A 26,072-nucleotide genomic window follows, 5' to 3' on the forward strand; every position below is an offset into this window, starting at 1 on the left:
TATTTTGACTGCTATTTTGAAGCATATACAATAAGTTATAAGGAAGCAGCCCAATTTTCTGAAGTACTGTCTTCCAGATTAACTGTGTCTAAGTCTTAAGAAAAGTATTCAAGTCATTCCTATGTAGTAATAAGCTAGCTGACTTTGAGTCATGGGGCACATGCAAAGTTCATTGAATTGTCATTCTCTGCCACATTTCCTTTGCCTTGAAATGAGTTTCACCATCAGAAGACATGTAAGGAATGCCATAGAGATTAATAAATTGTGCTGTGAGTCTGTGATTAATTAATTACTTTGTAAATCTCATTGATCCAATCCAAACTGAATTCTTCTCTTTCATTTAGGAAAATAGTCTCACCTAGCTCAACAAAGTCCATCTTTTCACTATGTTCATTGAACATGTCTTTTATTTTAACTAAGCATTGTAGAACCACTTGACACCAATGGCTACTTTGTCCTTATTAAACTTTCATTCTTGGATTCCGTCTTGATGTCTCTGTATTAAATTATTTTGAAATTCAGTGCTTTTCACAGGGTTGAAGTTCTTTATAATTTTCTCTATTTACTTGAACACACACACCATTATCCCTATCTGATATTTTTAGAATCTAAAGCACACATAGGTCAGTTTGTATGTTATGTCTTGTCAGTGGGTATTATTCTGTTTAGTCCTCTTTTAGTTTTCTCTTTAGGATACCTCATAATTGCTTAATCAATGTCAGGCATTCCACATTAAAAATAATAGAGATTCTGAATGATATGTCATTACAAAGAAGTTATCATTTTTTTTCTGGCAAGCAGGAATTATATAAGCAGTAAGTCTTGATCAGTTGGAGCCCCTCAAGTTTTGTCTTTTCATTTTTTAATGAATTTTACCCTACTTTTATAATTTTTTGTAGGTGGTTTCATCTGATACAGTTCTATGGCTGGAACTGGAAATCTGCATCTTATTCTTGTGTAAAACCTACTGAGTACATGTGTGCATGCGTATATGTATAATTATCAAACAACTCGTGCACATCAACTTTTCTGAAATCTAAGATTTGTTAAAGGAAAATATCACAGATGCAGAAGCAAAGATGTTGCTTAGTTTCCCCCTCACCCTCCATTCTCTTGCACAATGAGCATTAATGGGGCAGGTCTGGGTGGACTTCAGTGAGCAGACCGATGTTTTCATATGAGAGGTTAGGTGCATAACTGATGAGTCAGCAACTCCTCTGCTGCCATGATGAAGGACTAAATTCTAAGCATTTGGTCATGGAAGTATAACATGGGAAAATCTTGCTTCTCCCTTATTCTGCTACCTCATAATTTTCACCATAGAAACTACCAGACACCACACATCTGTAGGATGTGTCTGAATCCATCACCTGAGCCCTTCTTTAAGTATGTTATACCAATTAACAGCCCTGACCTCCCTACTGTACCCAGTTATTTTGGAAACTTAGCAGGAGCTAAAACTGAACGGATAAATGTTGCACAAATTAATTCTTAGTCTCTAGTCTTGACTTCGAGGCTATTTGGTCCAATCAGACGAGATCGGGCGCGTTCAGGGAGGTATGGCCGTAGACTATTTGGTCCAGTCAATAAGCAAACCCTTCAATGTGTAAGAACTATGAGGCTGGACCACCATAGCAGAGGGCAACTAGAGGGGAAGGGGAAGACTTAGTTATTCTCAGCACTCCCGCTTTTGTAAGAACAAACTAATGCTGGATAATCTACAAGTTCATAACTTTTCTTAAAAGAGATCAGAAAAAAATATGCTGTGTGTATATATGTATGTGTATGTGTACACATATATGGGTATATATATAGAGAGACATATATAATGGAATATTACTCAGCCATAAAGAAAAATGAAATTATGCCATTTGCAGAACTATAGATGGAACTGGAGAACATCATGTTGAGTGAGATAAGCCAAACTCAAAAAGCCAAATATTGTATGTTCTTGCTTATGTTTGGAAACTAGACTTAAAATGGTGATAATAATAATAATATAATTATAATAATGGGATATGAAAGGGGACCATCTTGAGGGGATCAATAGAAGGGGAGAAGGAAAGGACACTGAGAAAGAAAGAGTATTAAAATATACTACATGTGTATGTTTGAAGACAGCATAATAAAACTGACCAAACATTGTTTGAAAAAGGAAGGGAAAAAAGAGGGAGGAGTGTGAATATAATGGAAGGAAAGAACTTTTTCAAAGTACATTGTATGAAATGTATGGAATTACTACAAAGAAATTACCTCATAATATTAATGTATATTAATTCAAAAGATAATGAAACCATTTGAAAAGAGAGAGAGATGTGAGGTTATAAGGCAATGAACTAAGCTGAAAAATAGGGAAGGGTAGCCACTTTCAAAGGGAAAGGGAACATGAAATCTTGCTTATCATGCTGTTACAAGGCATTCAGGTAAATCGCTTTAACTAGTTGCTTAAGGCAGAGTACAAGTTTGCACAGGAATAGAGAACACTGGGGAACTGCAGGCATGGAGGTAAATCATAGTCACTTGCAGCCCCTTTCCAGGCCTCAATGAATACTGAAAGGCTTAAAACAAGTTAGAAGACTTCATAAAGTTTTCCCTATATTGCTGAAGAGTGGAGCAGCAGTCATTGTAACAATGACAGGAAGCCCTGCCTGGAAAGGTCTCCCTTATGGAGCAAAAGCCTTGGAACACTGGGAACAGAGCAGCTGGGGAAATAAAACAGAAAGATTTCTATACTCCTGCGAGATGGACAGGAAAACATCCTCACTACTGCACTCAAACGGCTTCCAGAAATTGCCCGCTTACTTAAGCTCTGGTTATTCACAATGGTAACTTTCTCAATTCTCTACTTTCTTTTAGTGTTTCTTTTACCTTCCCAATAACTACCTTGCATTAGATTCTCAGGTCCTGCTTCTCCAACTCTAATGTTGACTCTTCCTACAAAATTTTCTCTAGATCCCTTTCACCCTTGAAATGAAGGAACTCACCCCTCGCTCTGTTTCTCTCTCCCTCCTTCCCTTCTTCTTTCCTTCCTTCCTTCCCTCCATCCTTCCTTCCCTCCTTCTTTCCCTTTTAAATGTTTAATATTGAAAATACTGAAGGTATATAGTGTGAGGATTTGACTATATACATGTTTCTTTTGTTGCACATTCCTTTCCTGTGTTAGATACCTGCATTGTATCACTCACTACCTGAAGTTTTACAGAGAAGTTTAAGTAAAACCCCAAACCAAGCACTGGAATACTAAGTAATTTTAAAGATAAGAAAAATTGTGTCTGTAATAGGTTGACAGATAAAATATAAGAGATACCAATTAAATATGCATTTCAAGTAAAATTATTTATTTTTAATGCAAGTACTCATCACACAATGTTTGTATTTTTCATCTTTGAAATATTTGTTATTGATTTGAAATCCAAATTTAACTGAGAATCCTGCACTTTAAGCTGCTAAATATGGTCATGCTGTCTATAAATAAACCCTAGAGAAATGAAGACTAATTTAGGGATTAAATTTCTGTTAGTGGGAAAGGGAGATTTATTCTCAATACCCCACAGAGTATACTCTCTTTATCTCTCTATACTTATACACACATAGATAAACCTTTTCATTATCCACTCTCATGCTTTTTTCATAGCATTTGTCAAGTATGTGTGTCAAATATACCTAATTAACATTTTCTAAATGACTGAGAGGCATGAGGAAATGTATTGTGTTTATTTTATAGAATATCTGCCTGCTACTCTAAGCCCTAGCCTTCAGAAGTTACAGAAAGATTGTTGAATATGTTAGTCATCTTTTTATTACTATGACAAAATATCTGAGGTAATCAACTTGTAAATGAGATAGATCAAGGCACCTACTGCTCCCTGGGACACTGGGGCAGTAGTTGAGGTTTTGTTATGCTTTGTTTTGGTATGGTATGTTTGGTTTTGGTTTTTTGTTGATGATACTGGGGTTTGAATTCAGAGCTTTATGCTTGTTAGTAGGTGCTCTACCACTTTAGCCACATTCCCAGCCTTGGCTTTTATTAAGTTTTTATTGTAAACCACTCTTTAATGTTTTCTGTGAATGATTAACACTTTCAAGAGTGGGATCATTTGATAGGCCCTTCCTTTATGTCTGACTCCCTTGAGCAGAGGATTGTCAGCCAAGCAGCCCCTCTGTACCTGGACAGACTACACTCCTGCTGTGAACACTCCATGGACACCTTGAGGAAGCTGCATTACAACCACAGCCACTTGCAGCTGAAGCACAACTCTGGGTTCATTTGCATGAAGGACTGTACTGTGATTGGTGCAAACCCCCTTGCTCCTCCCCGCCTTCAGGCTCTATAAGCAGGTTGCTCAGCTCACTTTTGGAGTTAGCTGTGAGACACCTTCCTGTGTTGCCCTCCCCTAGTGTTACATTAGCTCCAATAAAAAAGCTTCTTCTGAATGACTTTTCTTGCCTATTTTTGATATTTTATTATCAGTAAAGGGAGTTGAGCTGGTAACATGAAGAGAAGATGGTGGAATAATAGCAGTAACAGCATAAGTGGTAGCATCAGTAGCAGTGGCAGTGGTAGGTAGAAGAGGATAGAAGAAGAGTTCCAGACAGCAGTCAGGGACAGACACAGTGGGGAGTAGACATGGTGGAGAGCCAAGGATGAATTAAAATAGAAATCTGTGGCTTTTCACAGCCACAGATAAGAAACTGCAAGCCCTACTCATAGAAAAAATACCAGGGAGCCACCACGCCTTAAGGGCCAAAGATATGACACCCTAAGCCAGAATGTTGTATCACTAGTTGTTATAGGAGCTGCCTGCTATTGCTGATGCTGATGCTTAAAACCAAGAATTTCACTAAGTGCTTAGTGCCAGACTGCTGGCAATCAGACTCTAGAGGAGAAAGCCTATAACCTGACCTTCTAAAACTGTAAGTCTAAGGCCTAGACCTATAGGGTCTAGTTCTCGGGGTTTGCTTGGAGCCATAAGCCTCTGGGTTTGTCAGCATAGACTATAAGCCTTTGACACTCAAGGGCTCAGGACTACCAAACAGCAGAATTGGTTATTCCTTGCCTACTCATGATATCTGAGCAGAGCGCAAGGATCCCAGCCAGCTGACTGGTAACATGAAGAGAAAAATGTTTACTTTTGCTCATAGTTTTGGAGGTTTTGGTCTATGAATGGTTGGCCGACTGATTTTGGGCTTGTGGTAAATCAAAGTCACACACTTCATAACCAGGAAGCCAAAAAATAAATGAATAAAAAACAGAAAGAGGAAGGCACTGGCATCTCAAAATCCTTTTCAAAGGCATTCCTCCAAAGACCTCCCACTAGACCACACTGCGCACAGATTTCACTTACTACTCAATAGTCCCACCCTGGAGAGTTAACCTCTAACACATAATTTATGCCTTTAGGACACATTCATAATCTAAATTTAACACTAAATGAAGTAAGAATATAGCTACTGAAGTTTCTGCAAAATAGGCTTACTAGTAAAAGAAACTTCATAGCACAGATTCTTAAATCCATGCCACCACAACAACATAAAAAGCTGAAGCACTTATTATGCACCAGAATGCTTGGTCCTATTTTGACCATTTCTGACTTTCCTTATTTCTCAAAGATGTGTCAGGAAACAAGTGCCCCACAGACTTGATGTAGTAGTCCTGGGGCATGAAGCCAGTGAAGGCAATGTTTCCAGTCAACCAAGCCTGCCACAGACCATCTTCTGATCATTGTACAACAGCTACTGTGGGCTCTGCCTAGACCATTATATTCCTTATCATTGATTCTTGCATCTCAAGGAAATTGAATTCCAAATCTCACAAGATGTAGCTACCAATAATATATTTTTGTTCTACTTTGTATCTAAAACATTAATAAATGAATTTTTAAAAATCTTAAAAAAAATTCAATGCTAGAAAAAACATGAGCAAAACAGGAAAGATTGTGAGCATATACAGTGATTTAAAGATTTAAAATAGGTAATATATTCTGAGCAAAGAGGTAGTATTTCCTTAGGAAATAAACGGGAAACTCCAATGAAGCCTTGAGGTTCCAGAAATCATATTTATTTTTAAAAAAGTAATTTGTAAGACTGGAAAATTTTTTAGTTTCTGTTCCTATTTCTTCTTATCCAACAGGAAATGATACTGTTACGTTATGGTCAAGGAAGAACTACTAACTTATAGACCTCAGTCACATTTATGAAAATTTAAAAATGCACAAGTAAGGACCAGAGGATAAAAAAACAGATGAACCTGGTGTTTTAAAAAAGAACTATAGTTCAAGGCCAAGAGTGGCAGTGCAGGTCTATAATCTCAGCACTCCAAATACTGTGGCATGAAGATTGTGAATTCGAGGCCAGCCTAGGCAGCAATCCGTCTCAATAACAAACAAAACAAAAGACTAAAAAAAAAAAAGGGCTATAGTTCAATGTGTCCACACAAAGTTTACTTTATTCTTTATTTCAGTAAGCTCATTCTGAGGCTTAGATTTGACTTTCCCACACCTGAATATTTTGAGATCCATTCCAAAGTTTTTTATGGTCCTTTTCAGTCTCATATCAGAAATTGGTATGCTTAGCGCAGCATCAAAACTCCAAATGATTATACCCAAACTCAAATTTCAATTTAAAACCCTACATTTCCTGAGCCTGCAGAGAAGGGAGTGTGCTGTTTCCTTCTTTTCCCCTAGCCTCTATTTGTTTCTTTCTCTTTTTGGCTCCTCTTGGGGGAGAGCAACAAAACTTCAGATGCATACTGTTGAAGGTTTTTTCTCTTACCAGGTACTGTTATGAGGTTTTCAGAAATCATCCGGTTTGGTTGAAACTTGTGTCCTACTAAAAATACTTTCCTTGAGATGGTTCCTCTTCAGTGTTTGGGGTCCTATAGAATTTCATTCTTAGAATTTCATTGCCCGGTAGTCCTCTTGCATGGAATTACAGGCATGCACCACCACACCTGGCATAACTTTATTTTATTCTTTTTATGAAAAGTAAAACACGTGAATTATCGATGTTTTTACTATGTTGTAACTATAGTGTACTTCAAAGCACTAGTTTTTCCTGGTTTTTAAATTCCCCTGTACATTTAATTAGCAGTAGTAAGAAAGTTTTCAATGTTTTAGGATAAAAAGTTAAAGGTCAGGAAAAGCATCATACTTGCCCATTGTTACAACCATTCTGCATGATTTCAGCAGATACAGCAGTTTTCATTGTTCTGCACTTCTGTGTAAAGTGAATATTGCTAACATTTGAAACAAACCTTTATTCAGTTACCATGGAAACATGTAAAAACAATGGCTTTGCTTCACCAAATTTCACAACACAGTCTGCAAGTGGGCTTAAAACTCAAAACTTCCTAGCTATTCAAGAGGCAGAGATAAATAAGGAGGATCGCAGTTCCAAGCCAGCAGTCTGCGCAGTTAGTTCAGGAGACCCTATCTCAAAAAACCCTTTACAAAAATAGGCCTGTTGGAGTGGCTCAAGGTGAAGGCCTTGAGTTCAAGCCCCAGTACTGCAAAAAAAAACAAAAACTAAATCAAAAAATCCTCAGAACTTAAAAATAGTAGACCAGGAAAAAAATATGTTAAAAATAAGAAAAAAAAAAAAAAACGCCAAAGAAAGGGGGAAGGGGAGATCCACCAAAAGGTTCAAGAAAATACGTAAGAGCTTAATGTACAGACAATTCAGAAGTTTTATAACTGTATCAAAGGGTAGAATTTTAGGGAGACTGTTTTTAGGGAAGGTCAATTACCACCCATTTTCTGGTAGGAGGTGAGGTGTCAATCAGAAACTGAATTCCCAGTCATCACTGGGCCCCAGCCAATCCTGAGCCTTCCCTGCTGGAGCCCGTTGGTGCGTCAACTACCGTTACTGTCCGGTCTTATAGAAGGTCAGGTGGCCAGGTGACTGGATGAGACCACCTGGCCCTAGTTCTCTGGGGGACTGAGCTGAGGATGCTAGGTTGCTACGCTGTTTTCCATTTAGAGAAAACTGGGTCCTGATTCCAGAGGTTTGCAATCACCAGAATTAATTAGCTGATATTTTTACTACTGCCCCCTCCCCATTATATTCAGCCTTTGGGACCGCAGAAGCGCCTTCTCTGAGAAATGCAGGAAGAAGAGAATAAAGATAGGACGAAAACTGAGGCTCCCAAGACCAAGAGCTTTGGTAAGGGGCTGCATGTAGTTTGTCCGCAGTTGAGAAAGGGTGCTGTTCCTGATCCCATCTTGACGCTTTGCTTTTGAGAGGAGGGATAAGGCAGAGGGTACTATCCACCATAGAGACCTTAAGTAAAAGCAGTCCTCCTGACAAAACAAAGACATTTTAAAAAGGCAAATACTCCTCTCCTCACCAGATTTCCCCTGCTTGCAAAACGCAGCATTTTCTGTAAGCTGCTGAATAATAGGGCAAGAGGGTGATAAAGAGAAATTAATAAAGGGATTTAATCTGATTAAAGGATGATATATACATGCCTGAAATGCCAAGGCGAACCACCTTGGTTCAATAGTTAAAAAAAAAAAAATGAAGTACAGGAAGGTAAAATGTCCTGTCTGAGGGTGGATATCAGTGGAAGAAGGGAGGGCAAACAGAGAGGGTAAAGGAGGGTGAATATGGTGGGTGTATTTTTGTATTCATGTATGAAAATAAAACAATGAAGCCTGTTGAAATTGTTCTAAGAAGGGGGAAGGAGGGATAAAGGAGAATGATGGAGAGAGGATGAATCTAATTAAGATACATTGTAAATACATATGTAAATATTACAATGTACCACCCCTGTACAACTATTATATACAAATAAAAAATAAAAAACCTTAGGGGGAAATTTGTTTTTTAATTCTGCAAGCAAGGCAAAAGAATGAGTAACAGTTCTGGGAAATGACTGGAAAAAGTGGGGCCACGGCAGCTGTTGTGGAAAGGTTACACCTAGGACCCATTTTTACTTTTCTAATATGTTAATTACGGGGCTGTGACTAGGAGAACACACAGAAAATAGAGATAACAGTACTTGGTTTTTTGTTTTTGTTTTTGTTTTTTGCTTGTTTGAGTATTGTTTTTCTCTAGAAGATAATGACTTGTGTTTCCCTTATGTATAGAAGCAAAAAAAATGATAATCATCTCGAGTTTGGTATGTGGAAGCCTTGCATTTCTTCTTTGGGGGATTTTAAGATTTCCTAGAAAATGTAAGTGAGTGACTTCTAAAAATATTGATAGTATCATTACCAATCCAGTCTGATACCAGTGACTAGCCCTTTCTTCCCTTATTTTGAGCATGTTCTCCAAGCCAGAGCACCTAATTGCTCTTCAAATTTACTTGTCTAATTTACCTAATAGAAGATCAGTCTTTCAATAAATATTTGTTGAGCTCAGGTTTAGTGCTAGCTGCTGATGATTCAAAAAATGGAAATGAGGGATTTCTTGCCTGAAGAAATAGGCACATATATAAAGGGTTCTAACAGAAGAAAAAAAATTGCCACATAGAAATATGTTCAAGGGGAAGCAGAAGAAATGAAGGTTATAGGTTGGCTTGTGATATTCACATTATGCTTTAGGAAGGGAGAGGTATTTACATTGAATCTTAAGGTCAAGTAAGAATTTATCAAAGAATACCATAGAACATGCGTGTCAGATAATCATACCAAGTGCAGTGATAACACAGTTAAAAATAAGTAAAAAGTAGAATTTGTTGAGTTTCCATAGTATGCTATCCTTCTCACTCCCATCAGTATTTTACACTTGATTCCAGCATGTTCTAATGGGAGCATAAAACTTTCAAATGCTCCCAACACCTCACCTACTCTACTGTCTAGACATCTGGTATTCTCAGTGGAGTATTCGTGCTCTACACCAGGTCCTGTATCATCTTACTTGATAAGTAAATTACTCAAGTAATTGTCTTCCCTTATGTCATTTTTATGCTCAATTAAAAATCTCCATCCACTATACAACATGGTGCTATCTATAATCCCAATAGTAAATGAAAACAAAAGCAAACAAGTAAAAAACTCATTAGACCCCACTCCTTTAGCTACCATTTTTTTCTACTTCATATTATACCTCCCTGAAAAATTTTTGTAGTTTTTAAAAATAATTTTTATAATACTCTCTCTTTTCTTTCTCTGTGGGGGATTGATTTCAGGGCCTCCTGCATGATAAACATTTTCTGTACCTCTGGACTTCACGCACAACCCAAATTGCTAAGTGTATTGTGTAAGAGTTGTTATTTGCTTGTTTATTTTATGATACTGGGGATTGAGCTCAGGGATCTCAGCTTGTAAGGCAAGCACTAACAAGCTGAGTGTTTGTTAGGTACCACTTGAGTCACACCCCCAGCCCTTCTGTTTTTATTTTGTTTCATGATAGGGTCTCCCTAACTTTGCTCAGGCTGGCCTTGAACTGCTCATCCTCCTGCCTTTGCCTCCCAAACTGGAATTACAGAAATATCCTGTCATATCTGACTAGGCTGAAGTCTTAACCTCTCTTCTATAACCTTCCCTATCTGTTGTTTTCCTTTTCTTAGGAAATAGTAAATTATTGTTCCAATTTTAAAGCCAAAAGCCTTATAAACATTTTTTACCTTTCCCCCTCTCATTGTTAAATATAATTGGCAAATTCTGTGTACTCTCAATATACAAGCAGAATCTGAGCCCTTTCACCTTCTCTACTGTTAGCACCCTATACCTAGCCATCATCCATCTGTTCCAAATGTCCATCTCTCTTTTAACCCTGATCTGGAACACTATCCAGTAAAATATAATGCAAGTCAACATGTTATCCATATATATATATATATATATATATATATATATATATATATATATGTGTGTGTGTATATGCAATTTACATTTCTAGAAGCCACACTAAGAAAGTAAATGGAAGTGAGTAAAAATAATTCAAATTATATTTTCATTTAGTCCAGAATACTGAGCTAATACATTTATCATGTCACCATGGAACAATATAAAAGTTATTAGTGAGAGCTGGGTACATGACTCATGTTTATAACTCCAGCTACTGGGGAGGCAGAGATCAGAAGGATTGCCATTTGAGCCAGTCCCAGCTAAAAGTTAGTGAGACTCTCCTGCCCCGTACCCCCATCTCAACCAATAAACTGGGCATGGTGGTACGTGTCTGTGATCTCAGCTACCTGAGTGACATAGGTCAGAGGATCACAGCCTGAGGTTGGCCCCAGGTAAAAACATGAGCTCTTGCCTGAAAAGTAACTAAATCAAAAAAGGGGTGTGGACATGGTTCAAGTGGTGCAACACCTGCAGAGCAAGGCTATGAGTTCAGTTCCTGATAATATGTATATGTGCAATTTTTACATTCTTTTTTTTGCACTGATTACATTTTGTGTGGATTTTACATTTGCAGGACATTTGAATTTAGACCACATTTCAAGAGTTCAATATCCACATGAGGCTAGTGGCTATTTAAAATTCTGCAGTGGTTTTCCACTCACTTGGAGTAAATCCAAAACCCTGCCAACGGCCTCATTGGATCTAGTCACCCCATTACCTTTCTGAAATCATGTACTTATTTCACCTGGTTAAACAAACAAGGATGTGGACATCTTCACTATTGATGACTTTCACCTCAGTTCTCTGCAATATTTTTTCAACTGCTTAGAGACATCTTCCACTGCAGGTGTACCTACCTCCCTAACCCACTTCCTTCGAGTCTTTACTAAACATACTCTTCTCATTTCAAACTATCCTATGCTAAATTACAAGAACCCTGCTCCCCTTCACTCTGATCTATTTTATGACAAACTGTGTAATTTCAGACATGGAAGTTTCACAACAAGGATTTTTTTCATGTACATTATTGTATTCTTTTAGCTACAAAAAATGTCTGGCATGTAGCCAATGTTCAACTGGTAGTTGCTGAACAAATAGATGAAAGACTGAATAAATCAGTGAGTGAATAATAAAACTGGCTTTCTAGTGACCTATGTTTTGAACCAAATACTTGATTTTTATATTTGTTATTGATTTGAATTTGGCATTTTAAAATAATTTTGAACTTGATACTTTCAAATAATTTTAGTGACCTGAAAGTTTTTACTTGGCATTCATACTAGATCTCATGTTCAGAACCACACTGTTAATTTATCTTTCCATCTGACTTCCCACTCACAGGTTTGGCTATGAGTCAGTTTCTCAGGTGTGAGTAACTAGGGCAATAAGTTAGTAGACAGATGTTGTAAAACAGTAGTAAAATTTCAACCGTTTTTCTCCTTCCTCTGTTATTTTGTTTAAGAACAAAGGACAGAGAAACAGCTTCAATTTCAGGACAAATGCTGTCTTTGGAAGACAGTAGAATCTCACTTCAGTAGATGATAGAGAACCAGGTTTTGAATATAGAGAAATTTATTTCCAGTGAAATTTGTCCAACATGACTTACTAAATTATAGGAAAGGAGATGACTAAATAAGGAAGATTCCAAACGCATAAAGAATAGGAAAGAGTATTACTACAGGATGTTGAGTGTTTGGAAGCCTGTTTTTATTGCTGTTTTCAGTTATGCATAGGTCTTCATTCTCCAATGCTAATTTCCTTCATTCTCCAATGTTAATTTCCCTCATACTTTGTTCTTGGTATTCAGTTGTCCTTTATATTCAATCAAACATCCCTCTGAGTTGATGTCTAAAGTTAAATCATTCAAACTGAATGTGAAAGTAAAATATGTAAGTGAGAAATATATAAAAATATTTTACACTAAGTCTGGCTTTTCTTCTTATACTTTCTCTTCTTTTTTCCTTTATCACCATGTTAATTTTAGTTGGAATTACAAAGATCTTTAAAAAGAAGGCATGCTTGGATGATGAAAGGACATGCCCACAAGGTTGGATACAAGTCAACAAGAATTGCTTCTTTCACTCTGAACATGAGACAACTTGGCTTAATGGAAATGAAACCTGCAAAGTGTATTTCACATCTCTAGCTTATATCAACAATGAGATTGAAATGGTTAGATGTCTCCTTGGCATTATCAGTACTATTTAATGTGTTGAGTAATATTAATTGGCAGGCCTACTTCTAGGAAAGATATATTAGTCAATAAAACAGTTAAATGTCTTTGCCCTTGGAGAGCTTATGCCTTAGAGGAGACAGAAAATGCAAAATAATCATAGTAAATATGTACATTATAGAGTACTTGAAGTTAGTTTTATGCAAAAAGTATACAGGTTAAGTATGCTTAAGTATAAAATGAGTTCTCCAAGTGAGTAGGTTGCTGGCAAGGTCATAGCTTATTGAGATGATATTTCAGCAAAGATGTACACAGGTAAGGCAGTTAATCAAGGAAGTATCGGGGGTAGAAGGTCTCCAGGAAAAGGAATCATATGCAACTTGGGTCTTAAGTTAGGGTCATGCCTAGAATACTCAAGGAAGAGAAAAGAAGTAGATAGTTAAGATGTCTAAAATGAGGAAGTAAGTGAGGATGTGGATCCTTTAGGTCTTTAGCTTCTTTTTGCCCCAAGTAAAATAAAATGTATACAAATGATGAGTAAAAGTGTACTATGCTCTGACTTGAGTATTAAAAGAATCATTTTCTTTGCTGTGATGAGATTGGCAATTGAGTGACTATAAAGGAAGGGAATTGTGTTATCAGGCAGTTTATGTTTAAGATAATAATGGATACAGACAATGAAAATTCTGTTTTATGTGGTGAGAATGAGAAAACTGGGAGACTCTCATTATAGCACTCTGCATTTTGTAACAGGATACGTTGATGGAGTCTATGAGTTACCCTTCATATTGGATTGGACTGAACAAACTCAATCCACAAAAAATCTGGAAATGGGCAAATGGAAATCTATTCAATAATTGGTAAACCTTAATAACATTTATTTAGTATTAAATGATTAAGAATGGTAAGAATTTTGAGTCTAAAAGCACCTACCTCAATAGTTTCTTCAACCCCTTTCCCTCAAAAGACCCTCCACATATAGATGCTAAAGAGAACCTTCAGGGAAACAAATTGACACTCTTTCTTTCCCATTAATTTTTTATTAGGATATATTTGTTGTACAGGATGGATTCACTGTGACAATTCCAAATAGGCTTATATTGTGCATTGGTTAGACCACCCCCACCATCTCCTCCTCTACTCCTTCCCTACCCCACTTAAGACTATTGCAAGAGGTTTCTTTGTTCTGTTTCATATAAGTATATAAAGTTCATCAACCACATTCCCTCACCTTAATCTCCTTTGATCACCCTCTCCCCTCTCACTAGTAACCTCCCCCCACTGTACCTATTTTATAGCCCTGTCTTTCATTATTAATATCTAACTCAATGTTCAAAGGGGTTTCTAAATGTATTCCCACTGTAAGTATACTTTACTTTGGTCTGTTCAACCCCTTAGGAGTACTCTCCCTTACCTTTTTACCTCCTCCCCACCTTTTTCAATAAGCATTCTTTAGTGAGAGTTTGCCATCAAATACCATGCTTACTTCTTTATGTTGAATTAGATTATACTGCATGGGAGTCACAGTGTTCCTTTTAACCTGGAAAAGATACAAGTTTAAGTAGTTTGACTCTTGCCTAAGTCCACTTGGGACTTTGCCTTTTTTTTCTCTTTTGTTGTGATTTCATTGAGCTCTCATTGATGGGAGAATATTTGAAGATACACTGAAACCTATATTTTCCACATCTGCCAATGGCCTGACATGGAAGAGAATAAATTGGGAAGACAGATGTTCACCCTGATTTACATTTATTTAAACTTCTAGTACTTCTACATATTTTTTATCCTGAAGAGCTAATTGTACCCTTTGACTCCATTTTTGTTCTAGAATTTTTTTAATTTTCCCCTAACTTCAAAGTGGAAACAAGTACCTAGAAGGATATTGTGTTCTTTATAGAGGAACCAGTAACTAAAATTTGCTGAGCTTCTTCTTTGTGACAAGTACTTGTCTAGTGGCATTCATATGACATGCCAGATATTTTATTATGCATAAGATATGACAAAGTTAGTGCAGAACTTACTAAATTTAGAGAAACTTCTGCAATCATTGTAGTTACATAAAATTTAGGATGAAAATACGTAATGAATTGAGAGTGAATGATTATGTTTTAGCCAATAATTATGTTTTAATTTTTAAAAATGTAAGAAAAGATATGGCATAAATTAAGCTTCCAGTGACAAAATCTAATAACCTATGATATCTCATTGAAAGAAAATATTGACAGCTTAACAATGTTTAAATATTATATGTATAATCCCATTATTTAAAAAAATGAGGGAGAAGTAAAGGTATTAATTGATAGAAGTTGGTGAATTATTTTGCTATAGTTGCCATAATAAATCCAAGAGATGGAGCAACTTAAATAATAGCTGTGTAGGCTACAAGTCCATGTTCAAGGTGTTGGCGTGTTGGTGTCTTCTGAGGTCTCTCTTCTTGTTATGAAGATGGCCACCTTCTCACTCTATCTTCACAGTTTATCTTTTGTGCACACTCAAGTCTATGTTTAAGTTATTTCCTCTTATAAGAACATCAGTCATACTGGATTAAGTCCCACCCAACAGACTTCATTTTAAGCCAGGCATTCTTTGTGATATGTGTTTGCAATCCCAATGTCCAGGAAGTAGAGGCAGGAGGACCACAAGTTTGAGGCCAGACTGCTTGCATAGTGAGGTCATCCAAAAAACAAGATAAAAGAAAAGCCCTCATTTTAAGGTAATAATCCCCTTTAAAGCCTCATCTCTGAATACAGTTAAATTCTGAGGCATTGTGGATAGGGGTTTCAACAAAGGAAACTTGGGAGTTGGTGAGTTCTCAGTTGGTACACAGGAATGCACAGGCATGGAAATACAGTTGGCGAGTTCTTCATACATGGATTCCACATCAAAGGTTCCATGTCCATGGATTCAGCCAATTGCAGGTGGAAAACATTAGAAAAATAACAAATCATGTCTGTACTGAGGATGTCCAAATATCATTTCTTGTCATTATTTCCTAGGTCATACAGTATAGTAAGTATTTATATAACATTTGCATTGTATTAAATAGTGTAAGTAATTTATGGATGACTTAAAGTCTGTGGGAGGATGTGTGAAGGTGATATGCAAATATGGCACCATTTTATATAAGGCTCTCTGGCATCTGTTGGTTCCAAGGTGGGGGTCCTAGAACCAATCTCTCACTGATACTAAGGGATGATTATACATTACATTTTGGGAATGGGTAAGGATAAAAATTTGAAGTTACCCAAGAAGTAAGCAAAGGGTGGTGCAAAGTTCCCAAAAAACAAAGTGCTAAAAGCATTTTAAATTACTGTAAAACCAGAAATTCATCACAACTTATCATTTTATTATTTTTCTCATTCTGAATTTTCAGTTTTATACATTCATATGTAACCTCACATAAAAATTTAAAAAATACTATCTAGCTATTTTGCTTTTGATTACTTATATTATATCACTCTCCCAAGCAATTAATAACTTTTGCATTATGATGATGGCTGCAGGGAATGGCCAACTGAACCCATATTTCAGCAGTAAGATAGGATAATTTTATAATGCATTAAGGGGTTGTTCAAGAAATGTCAGTTACACCCCATTATATCACCTTTTATATGCTAAATAAACTCAGATTTTTCCTGTTTTTGAACCAGAGTTATCATTATGTATTCATCGTGTATGCCAGACTGGCCTCAACCTATTCATCTTCCTGCCTCCATCTCCTTAGTGCTAGGATGATAGATGTGTACCACCATTCCCATCTGTTAAATTTTATTCTAAAGCATAAAGGGAAGATTCCAATCCATAACAAAAGGATTTAAGATGTTTTCAGCATTGTCGACATAGCATCCTTTGCTTCCCACCAACAGAGTCTGGAGGTAAAGTAGGGCCTGAAAACAAAAGAGAAATAGTTGATTTAGTTTTCTCTGCTCCTTCCACATTGCACATTCAGACATGGTCATCATGGTCATTCAGGATTTGAGCTTGCTGTGTTGTTATATTTCATGAGATCCAGTAAAATAAAGAGTTAATCTTTACTTTATTCCAGGTATGCTGTGGAAGAAGGTGGTGATTGTGCCTTCCTACATGAGAAAGGCATTAACAGTACCAATTGTGATGAGATAAAAGGCTATATTTGCAGCACAAAAAGCTACTGTCCTTAGATAACGAGCTCTTTAATACGGAAAATAAAGAAAAACTATCACTTCAACACATTTTAAACTTCTATGGATTCATTTTTTTTCCATATGTTTTAAGTTGATTGATGAAAGTTTAAATAAATTTCATCCTCGCTTAAATAATTATTAAGAAGTCTAGATGTTAAAGTGAGCTTTTACATGGTGTTGCTGAACCACTTAAATTGGTTCATCTAAGGCTGTGGGCATTGTGATGATCTTGGTCAGAACTAATTCATTAGCAGAGCATCAATGGAAGCAACTGGAAGGGAAAGGAGTATAAGAGGCTTTCACTTATATGAAATTCAATAAAATCCTCATAGAGAAAAAAAGAGCAGCTCCTGCTCTTTAGGCAAGCTTGAAGAGTGTTCATTTAGTCTTAAGTAGTGTGTAACTCATTTAGAACAGGGAAAGAAGATCATGGGAGAAATACTCAGAGATTGGTAAGGGATCTTTTAACATCTTCAGAATGTTCCAGCTTTACCCTGGAAATAAAGCTCATGTTGAGCTGTGGACAACTCTCCATGAGTCTCTAGACCCTCAGGTTAAGAATCTGAATTACATTAATTGGATTTGTTGTTGCCATTGCCATTTGTACTGAAAGTAGCAAAGGAATTATGCTTTTCCTTATGAGTCATGGAAAGCAGAAAATGAATATTTAAAGACAAGGAACATGAGGGAAGAAACCTAGTGACTTTGAAGGAATTGTTGATGGCACTAGTTTAGTCTATGATCAGAAGACTTCCACATTCTTATCCTGCGTGGAAGAATCCATGGCAGGACACGTGAGTGTAAATGGACTTTATTGAAATTTAGGGAAGGGAAATGCAAAGGGAGGTGTGGTGAAGCCCAGGTGGAAGCCAGAAGTCAAGAGAGCATGTTTCTGCTGTTCAGGTGCTTTTAAAACCTACACTGACCTATGGGAAGGGGAGAACAAGGAGATTCCCAGCCAATAATCCATGACTGGGGAGGGGCATAGAGAGTTTCCAGCCAGGTAAGGTTGGTTCCTGAGCCAAAGCATGGTTAATCTAAGATGCAATATTTTTTTTTATGAGTTCCTAATTTAACCTGCCTGAGAACCATGGAGATTTCTCTAGACTCAAAAGTAGTGGAATTCAGATTCTAGGGAATAGGCAGATCTTAAAGGAACAGACAATAAGGATTAACACTGGCCATCATTTAAAATCTTGGCATCTTTTAAGCCAGGAGTACTGGCACATATCTGTAATCCCAGCACTTGGGAGGATGGTGAGTTTGAGGCCAGTTTGGGTGAGTTACAGAGTAACACCTTTTTCTTAAGAAAAAGGAAGAAAGGAAGCAGAAAAAACAAAAAACTGCATCTTTTAATATTTTACTTTACCTTAAGTGTTTTCCTCATTTTATATTTACTAACAATGAGTAATTTTCTTTTGAGTATTAACTTGAATGGTGAACTAAGTTAAGTATTCCTCTCAATGGTGGATATTTTATATCATTTTTCTTAAATGAGCAAGTTAAAGCTTAAGTTATTTATCTAATATATTAAATAGTAGAACTACATTTTCAATTAAATTCTCATACATATTATAAAAATTCAATCAATATGGACAATAATGTAGAAGAAAACAGAAGTCAGGTTACCACCACCAAAAGCAATTTTACCATCTTTTCATTCATTACAGGGACTGGGATTTAATAGTGTATAAAATGTGTGAGTGGGAATAACACATTTTCTAAGCTTTTCAGATTACTATGATACAAAAGACAAACATCAGAAACAGGAGGATATAGAGGGGCTTGTGTACGCTCTAGCTCATGGTTTACACAGCTTCACTGGAGCTCCTTGGAAGGGTGCTGCCTTGCATCTCTTCATGGTGAAACTGGTGTCAAACTGCACTGAGACAAAAATGATATGGAAAAATACAGAGTGCACAATGATGAATATTTGAAAGATTGAGCAGAAAAGAGAAAGGAACAAAAAAGCAGAGGGTGAGCTTTATAACCATGATGGGAAAGATTTGGGTACTTTAAAGAGCATAATTTTTTCAGGTAAGGTGAGTGTATTTCATCCACTTTCAATTCACTCCCATGACAATACCCAGAGTGGACCTTTCAAATGTACATCAGACCACACTACTACTCTGATCAACATTATTCTCTGTCTTCTCATTTTGCTTGGTGTACTAACCAAAGACCTTCTTTAGAAGGACAGCAAAACTAGCCTGCTGTTACTTACCTGACCTCTTCCACTACTATTCTCCTCCAGAAAAAAACTGGTTTCCTGCCCTTTCTGGAAGGACCTTGGTTGACTTCTGACAGGGTGATGTTCTGCTATATATCCACATGGCTCCCTTCCTCTTCTCCTTAAAGTTCACTCAAATTTCACCTTTTCAGTCATGTCTACCTTGATTACTGTGCTATAAAAGCCAATGCTCCCACAACTTAACATTATTAATCAACTCATCTTGCCCTATTTTTCTTTGTTTAATAGAGCTTATTTCACACTGAAATAACATAAGATTTACTCATATTTTATCTTTTAAAAAATGCTTAATCTCACTGAACTGGAAACTTCATGAGTATAAGAGCTTCTGTCTGCTTTGCTCATACATACATCCTGAGCACCCAGAACAATATCCAACCTTTATTAGACACTTGGTATTTGTTGAATAAAATAACAGAGATGAGTGTATGCATGTATGTAATTCCAAAAGGCAAAAAGTGATTTGTGCATGTATTCATAACATTGCATGTACTGTTCGTGAATGGGAAGTACCAGTTTTATAGATATAAGTCCCACGAGAAAAATGTTTTCCAAAAAACTTACCTGAATATTGAATTTAAAGTTGCAGTGGGCCTGGCTCAGCACTGAGCACCTACATACTTGAAATCCAGTGCATGAATGAAGGATATATTCCATTTTGCTCTCCAATGCCTTCCCTTTGGAACAATGTAAATTATTGGGTAGGCAATGTAACTCATTCTGAGGGACACAATGCCCATTTTTTCATGTGCACATCAACTTTATGAGAAATAAAGCTAGATTTCCCTGACTCATGTTTTTCTCTTGGTTCTGAACCCAGGTAGGAAAAAGGAGAACATAATTTGTTGGGCATGTAAATACCTACATGACAAGAGCGCTCTCCAAAGAAATCTCTTAAAAAATTCTCTCTCTCAAATCTCTCAACATCTATATGTCTCAGAAATTTGAGAGAGTGTTCCAAGGTTATGGAATCGATTCTAATTTTGTTTCTTCTGAAAATCTGTGTAGGTTTCTTTGAGGATCTCATTGTAAACTTGACAACTATAATTTGGAGTGTAGAATAAACTTTGATCTTCATATCTGTTACAAATATAAACATTCATTGAGATGTATTTATTTAAATAAAGAACCTTGTATTAATATATTCAAAACACATAAATACATGCCTATTATACACATGCTCCAAATACATAGGTATAAACACGATTATGCGTCTCCCATGTATCAAGACACATATACATTAAAATATTCACATATATGCACAAATGTAAGCATACGTGTATGCAAATACACATATTAAATATACATATGAATACCCATGAAAATGTAAAAGAAATTGAATTGCTATATTACTGAAAAAAAATCACATTATTGTGTATAAACAGGCTTATTCATAATGATAAATGGATCAATTCATCAGGAGAACATTGCTACCATATATTCATCTAATAAGAGACTTTTTTTTTTTTTTTTTTTTTAGAGAAGAGGAGGTCATTTAATGACACAAACGACATTACTTTCCTTGGCTCCAGGTGGTCCAGGCTCACTTTTAAGTTCACCCGTGGTCAGAGAGGCAGGTTTTTCTTACTGGAAAGAGCCTCTCTCCCACTACCCACATGGAGAGTGAGCCCAGAAACAAAGTCCCCCTGGAAGAAGTCCCGGTACGATGCAAGTCTAGCAAAATAAAATGGAGGGATAGTGGTCCAGGTGGAGCTGCAGAACCAGAGGACTCCTGCCCAAGGTCCAGGGCCCAGAGAACCACTCTGCACGCCTGCCATCACTTGCACAGACGTTACCCCAACAAGAGCGGTTTGCTCGATGGTGGCTGCTAGCTGCCCTATTCAGGCTTTGCACAGCATGCACACGGAAAGAGACTCCAAGGACTGCAAACAGTTCATTTTGGCAAAAAAGAAAAAAAGAAAAGAGAGGAAACAAAAAGCTGAAGTGGGTAAGCAGAATTAAAAGCCACTGAGTGAAAACTGTGTATTTTCAACAGTATGAAGTTAGACTATCTCTACATCCTTATTTTTTTTTAAAGTCTCTGCCATCCTCTCCCCTAATTCAGGTCAAAGTTCATAGCAGCAATGCAGAAGTCCTGTCAGGCCAGATCCCGGGCCAGGCTTAGTCAGTCCGGAGGATCATGGGAGGGTGCTCACTGTCCTCGTCCAGGCGCAGGGCGCTGGCTTCATCTTCCAGGCACGCACCGCCCACAGCGCCCAAGTCATCTGTGTAGGCTTCTAGGTTGGCGTCCTGCCCCTTACCAAGTCTTGTGGGGCACGAGGGCAAGTAAGCACCTTTGGCTGCGGCTGTGCCGTACGTCTGGGTCACTAAGGGGCAGTCATGGGAGGCGGAGTCCACGATCTCACTGGTTGTCTCCATGCTGCCGTCCAGCCTGTGCTGGCGCATCAGGGCGCACTCGCCGCCCTCCTGGGGGTCCAGGTTGTACATGTACAAGTAGCCGTCGGATGCTCCCACCAGTAACCGGGGAATTTTTTGAATTGTGGTCAATGAGCAGATGTTCTTGTGGCCGCAGAATGGCAGGCGGACGGTGGCAAAGGCTCTGCCTTGGTTGAACATTTCTGTCACCTGGGAGGGCAGGTAGCTGGTGGAGGCCATGAGCACCTTCCCAAAGTAGCCCGTCCAGGTAGTGGGCTCCTCTGGAGGTTTTTCTTTCACAGTCTCAAGTTTGAAGATGTGCACCGTCTCAGTGTTGCTGGACGCGGAGAGGAACATACTGTCCATGCTGAAAGCCAGAGAGCAAATGCTCACACACCTCTTCACTCCCCTCCGGAACTCAAAGAGTTTCTGTCCCTCTGGAATGGAAAATACCCTAATCACGGTCCCCTTCTCAGAAGCGGTGGCAAGTTTGCTTCCGCTTGCGTCAAAGGCTAGCGCAGCTAAGGGACTGTCGTGAGCTGGGATCATGTTCGCCGCTCTCAAGTTGATGGTGTCGAAGACTTGCACCTCACCGATGCTCGCGCTCCCAGGATAAGCCAAGTAGCAGTTGTCATTGTTTATGGAGAGTGCGCACAGGCCTGCAGGGTTTGGGGGCGTCTCCCTGATGGTGTGCAGCACCTTCATGTCCCGGATGTTGTGTATGTAGAGCGAACTCTCCAGGCACACGATGAGCCTCTGCCTATTGAGCTTCACGGCCAGGATGGTGTTGGAATAGCTGTAGTTACAGATCTCCGTCCCCTTCTTAAAGTGGGAGACCTTCAGCTTCCTGGGCGCTTTGAGGCTGACGATGGCCACCAGGCTGCTGGAGAACAGCCTCTCCACGATGCACACGTCTTCCGCGTCAGGTGTTGTCCTGGTTGAAGTTGGCGAACAGCAGCTGGCCGGCGCCGGCCTCACCGCTCTGGCTCGCCAGGTTCGTGGCTGCGCGCGCTGCGGGTCGGCCCGCAAAGGGGCTGCGCGCGCGCGCGTGGCCGGAAAGTGTGTAGGGGGAGCTAAGGGATGGGAGAACCGGTCAAGCTAAGCTCAGGATCGTCGCCCGGTTCCACTCGCCACCTGAGTCGCCAACACCCGCTGCTCGGGGATCAACCGCCGCCTCATCCTCCCGTCCCGGCTCTTGTTTATCTAATAAGAGACTTAAAAAGTATCAAAAACTGAATTGAAAGGCAAGGTAGACAAATATAATTGGCCATTTGAACTCCTTTCAGTAACTGAATAATTGTAGAGTGATTTATAGAACAAAAAAACGCTATTAACCAATTTTAATACTCATAGCATAATCCATCCAACAATAACAAAAATTCACCTTTTTTTGATCTCATATAAAAAATTGAAGACAAATCATACCTGGGTCACAAAATAAGACATATTCCAAACAGTTTGAAAATTTTGAGTTGCTACTTTGAACGGAGCACAATAAAAATGGGAAGAAACCAATAACCAACATATTCTGGAAATCCCCACATACTAAGAAAGTAAAAATGCACTTAAAATTAATGGACAGAAAAAAGAACAAAGTATCACAAGGGAAATTACAAAATATTTTCAACTGAATAGAAATGACATGTTGAGGTATGAAGTTAAAGTAGTGCTTAGGAGGAATGGAAAGCAATACAATGTTAGAAAAATTTAAAAATAGGTAGCTAACATTAGAAGAGAAGTAAGCTTCAAATTAATCTAGACTTCCACATTAAGTAGGAAAACAAGAGAAAGCTAAGCCTAATGTAAAAAAAATGGATGAATGAAGTGAAAACAAATCAATAAGAGAAAAACAAAATTAAATGTTAAAATAATAACTAGAGTTTTGCAGAACTCAATAATGAAGGTAACATCTTGTCAGCCCAGCAAGCTAATAATAGAAGGGAACTTTCTCAAGTTCAAAAATATCATCTACAAAACACTACACCAAAATATTTAATAGTGGAAGACTGGGTTTTCCTCCAGAGATGATCTTCTATGCAACATTTATGGGGAGTGCCAGCCCTGCATTCAGGTAGGAAAAAGAAAAAATATATATTAATTAGATATTAACAGCAAAGTGATCTTTATTCACAGGTGGCACAAACACCCACATAGGAAATCCTTTGGAATCTACAAAGTCGATTTTTGTAACTACTGAATAGAAATAAATAGATTTAACAAGGTCTCAAGATGCAAAGTGAATATGCAAAAAGCAAATATCTATTTCCTAAAAACAGACAATTGAAGAGTAAAATATGTACCATTTACACTGAAATAATGCAAAATATTTAGGGGTATAATTAATCACGTATGTAAAAACTTGTATACTAAAAGCATAAAATATTTCTGGGTACAAATTAGTGGAGGCTGGATTAGGAATGTGGCTCAAGTGATAGCTTATCTTGAAAGTAAAAGACCTTGAGTTCAATCTCAAGAAAAAGAAGGAAGGAAAGAAAGAGGAAGAAAAGGAAGAAAGAAGAAGGAAAGACACATTAAAAGAGTCTTAAATAAATGGAGAGGGACTGCTCATGGGGAATACTAAAATGTCAAGTTCTCACAGATCATACAAATCCAATGCATTCTGAATAAATATCCTGCCAGGTTTTTTGAAACTAAGCAGATTTAAAAATTTACAAGCATTGGGAAAGGACCCAGAATAATAAAAAAAAATATTGAAAGGCTGGTAATTATGTTGGTGGACTTACACTACCCAATTTCAAGATTTAATATAAACTGCACAATCAAGAGCTCATGGATAGAAAGGAGAAAAATAGAGGGGATGAAACAATTTGGATTATAATGCATATATACATGGAAACATCACAATGAAACTCCCTGCATAGCTATCTTAAGCAAACAAAAAAGTCTTTTTTTAAAAACAGAGAGCAGGAAGGTAAAACAGATCCTTTCTGGGGATTTGGACCAGAAGAAGTGGGAAGGGTATAAGGAAAGGGTATAGGAGAGTGAATATGGTGGAAATATTATGTATTCACGCATGCAAATGGAAAAATAAGACCTATTGAAAGTATTCCATGAATATGGGAAGGGGGGATAATGGAGAATGATTGAGGGGGTAAATTCAGTTTTTATAAAAGTCACAATGTACCCCCAGTACAATAATAATTTTTTTAAAAAATATCGAACACATGGGGTTGACATAAAAAGAGGAAATCTATCAATGAAACCACATAGAAACAAGAAATGGCACACAAGGGGGGGAGGTGAGGATAGGTAAGACACCTAAAAAATTAGTTAGCATTTGTTGCCCTTAACGCAGAGAAACTAAAGCAGATACCTTAAAAGCAACTGAGGCCAATAGGAAAAGGGAACCAAGAACTAGAGAAAAGGTATCCTTTCTATGTATATAAGATAAGGTAAGATAAGCCTTATTCAGTCTTCATCATTTTCAAAGATTGTTCCTATGTAGATTATTGGACATTTATTATAGCACTACATAACTGATTTAAAAATCTGTAAATGAATTAGCACTTTCATATTGAAACAAGCCTGCTAGCCTATGTATAAAAGCAAAAATGTTTGCTGTTTATAAGAAGGGATGTGATGGGGTGGGAGGGCAGGGGTAATTTCAAGTTAATTATTAATTTAAAAATGAACTAGCAATTTTGTACCTGGTGACTTTGTGGTGCACTCACCTCTGATAGTGACTTGAATTCGGTATGTAAAAAGGGGTTAGTGATATTTTATTGCTGCTAAAAATGGCAACTCCCTCTGTGTCCTTTTTTTTTTTTTTTCTTAAAGCTCTCAGTGTACAAGTGGATATTTGGATACAAGACCTTACTGTAACAAATAAGGAAGGTGATATCTTAAGCATGTGAAATGGATATAAAGTTCTGCTCTTAAAGAGTTGATCTTAGAGTATGGCTAAACATCTATATATGCAATCTATTAAAAGAACTTAATTCAGCTATTATGTCTTGATTTGATTGCAGTTTTGTTCCTAATTATAACCCCACCACCACTGCCACCATTGGCCTGTTTTTATCCTATGCAAGTGTGCAAAATGAACACTTGACATCTAACACCTGCCCATTCCCCTTTCCCAATCTCTTGATGATTGTGGCATCTGATCTTAACTAGGTATGCTGAAGGCCCATGGTTCCCTCCAAAACCACTATTGATACCACTGCAAAAGCAAGCCAGCAGCGAGACAGTGTAGAGAGGTTGGGTTGCTTCCCTCTCTTCCTAATTGCATGTTCAAAAATAAGCCATTATTGATCTTAAACATCTGTAGGATGAATCATACATTGGATTATTTTTTA

At 37.6% G+C, this 26,072-nt stretch overlaps 1 protein-coding gene and 1 pseudogene across 1 annotated transcript; one reads left to right on the forward strand and one right to left on the reverse strand.

Annotated features, from left to right (window-relative positions):
* The first annotated feature begins 8,099 nt into the window (after positions 1-8,099).
* LOC109681397 (C-type lectin domain family 2 member F-like) lies at positions 8,100-17,123 on the forward strand. Its single transcript, XM_020156151.1, has 5 exons — positions 8,100-8,160; positions 9,087-9,173; positions 12,775-12,962; positions 13,717-13,823; positions 17,009-17,123. The coding sequence occupies exons 1-5, from the start codon at positions 8,100-8,102 to the stop codon at positions 17,121-17,123; spliced, it is 558 nt and encodes a 185-aa protein (XP_020011740.1).
* Positions 17,124-21,335: 4,212 nt separating this feature from the next.
* On the reverse strand, positions 21,336-22,790 carry LOC109681398 (WD repeat domain phosphoinositide-interacting protein 2 pseudogene; annotated as a pseudogene).
* Between the last annotated feature and the right edge of the window lie 3,282 nt (positions 22,791-26,072).

Source organism: Castor canadensis, chromosome 6 (assembly GCF_047511655.1).
Source record: "Castor canadensis chromosome 6, mCasCan1.hap1v2, whole genome shotgun sequence".
NCBI classification, from domain to species: Eukaryota; Metazoa; Chordata; class Mammalia; order Rodentia; family Castoridae; genus Castor; species Castor canadensis.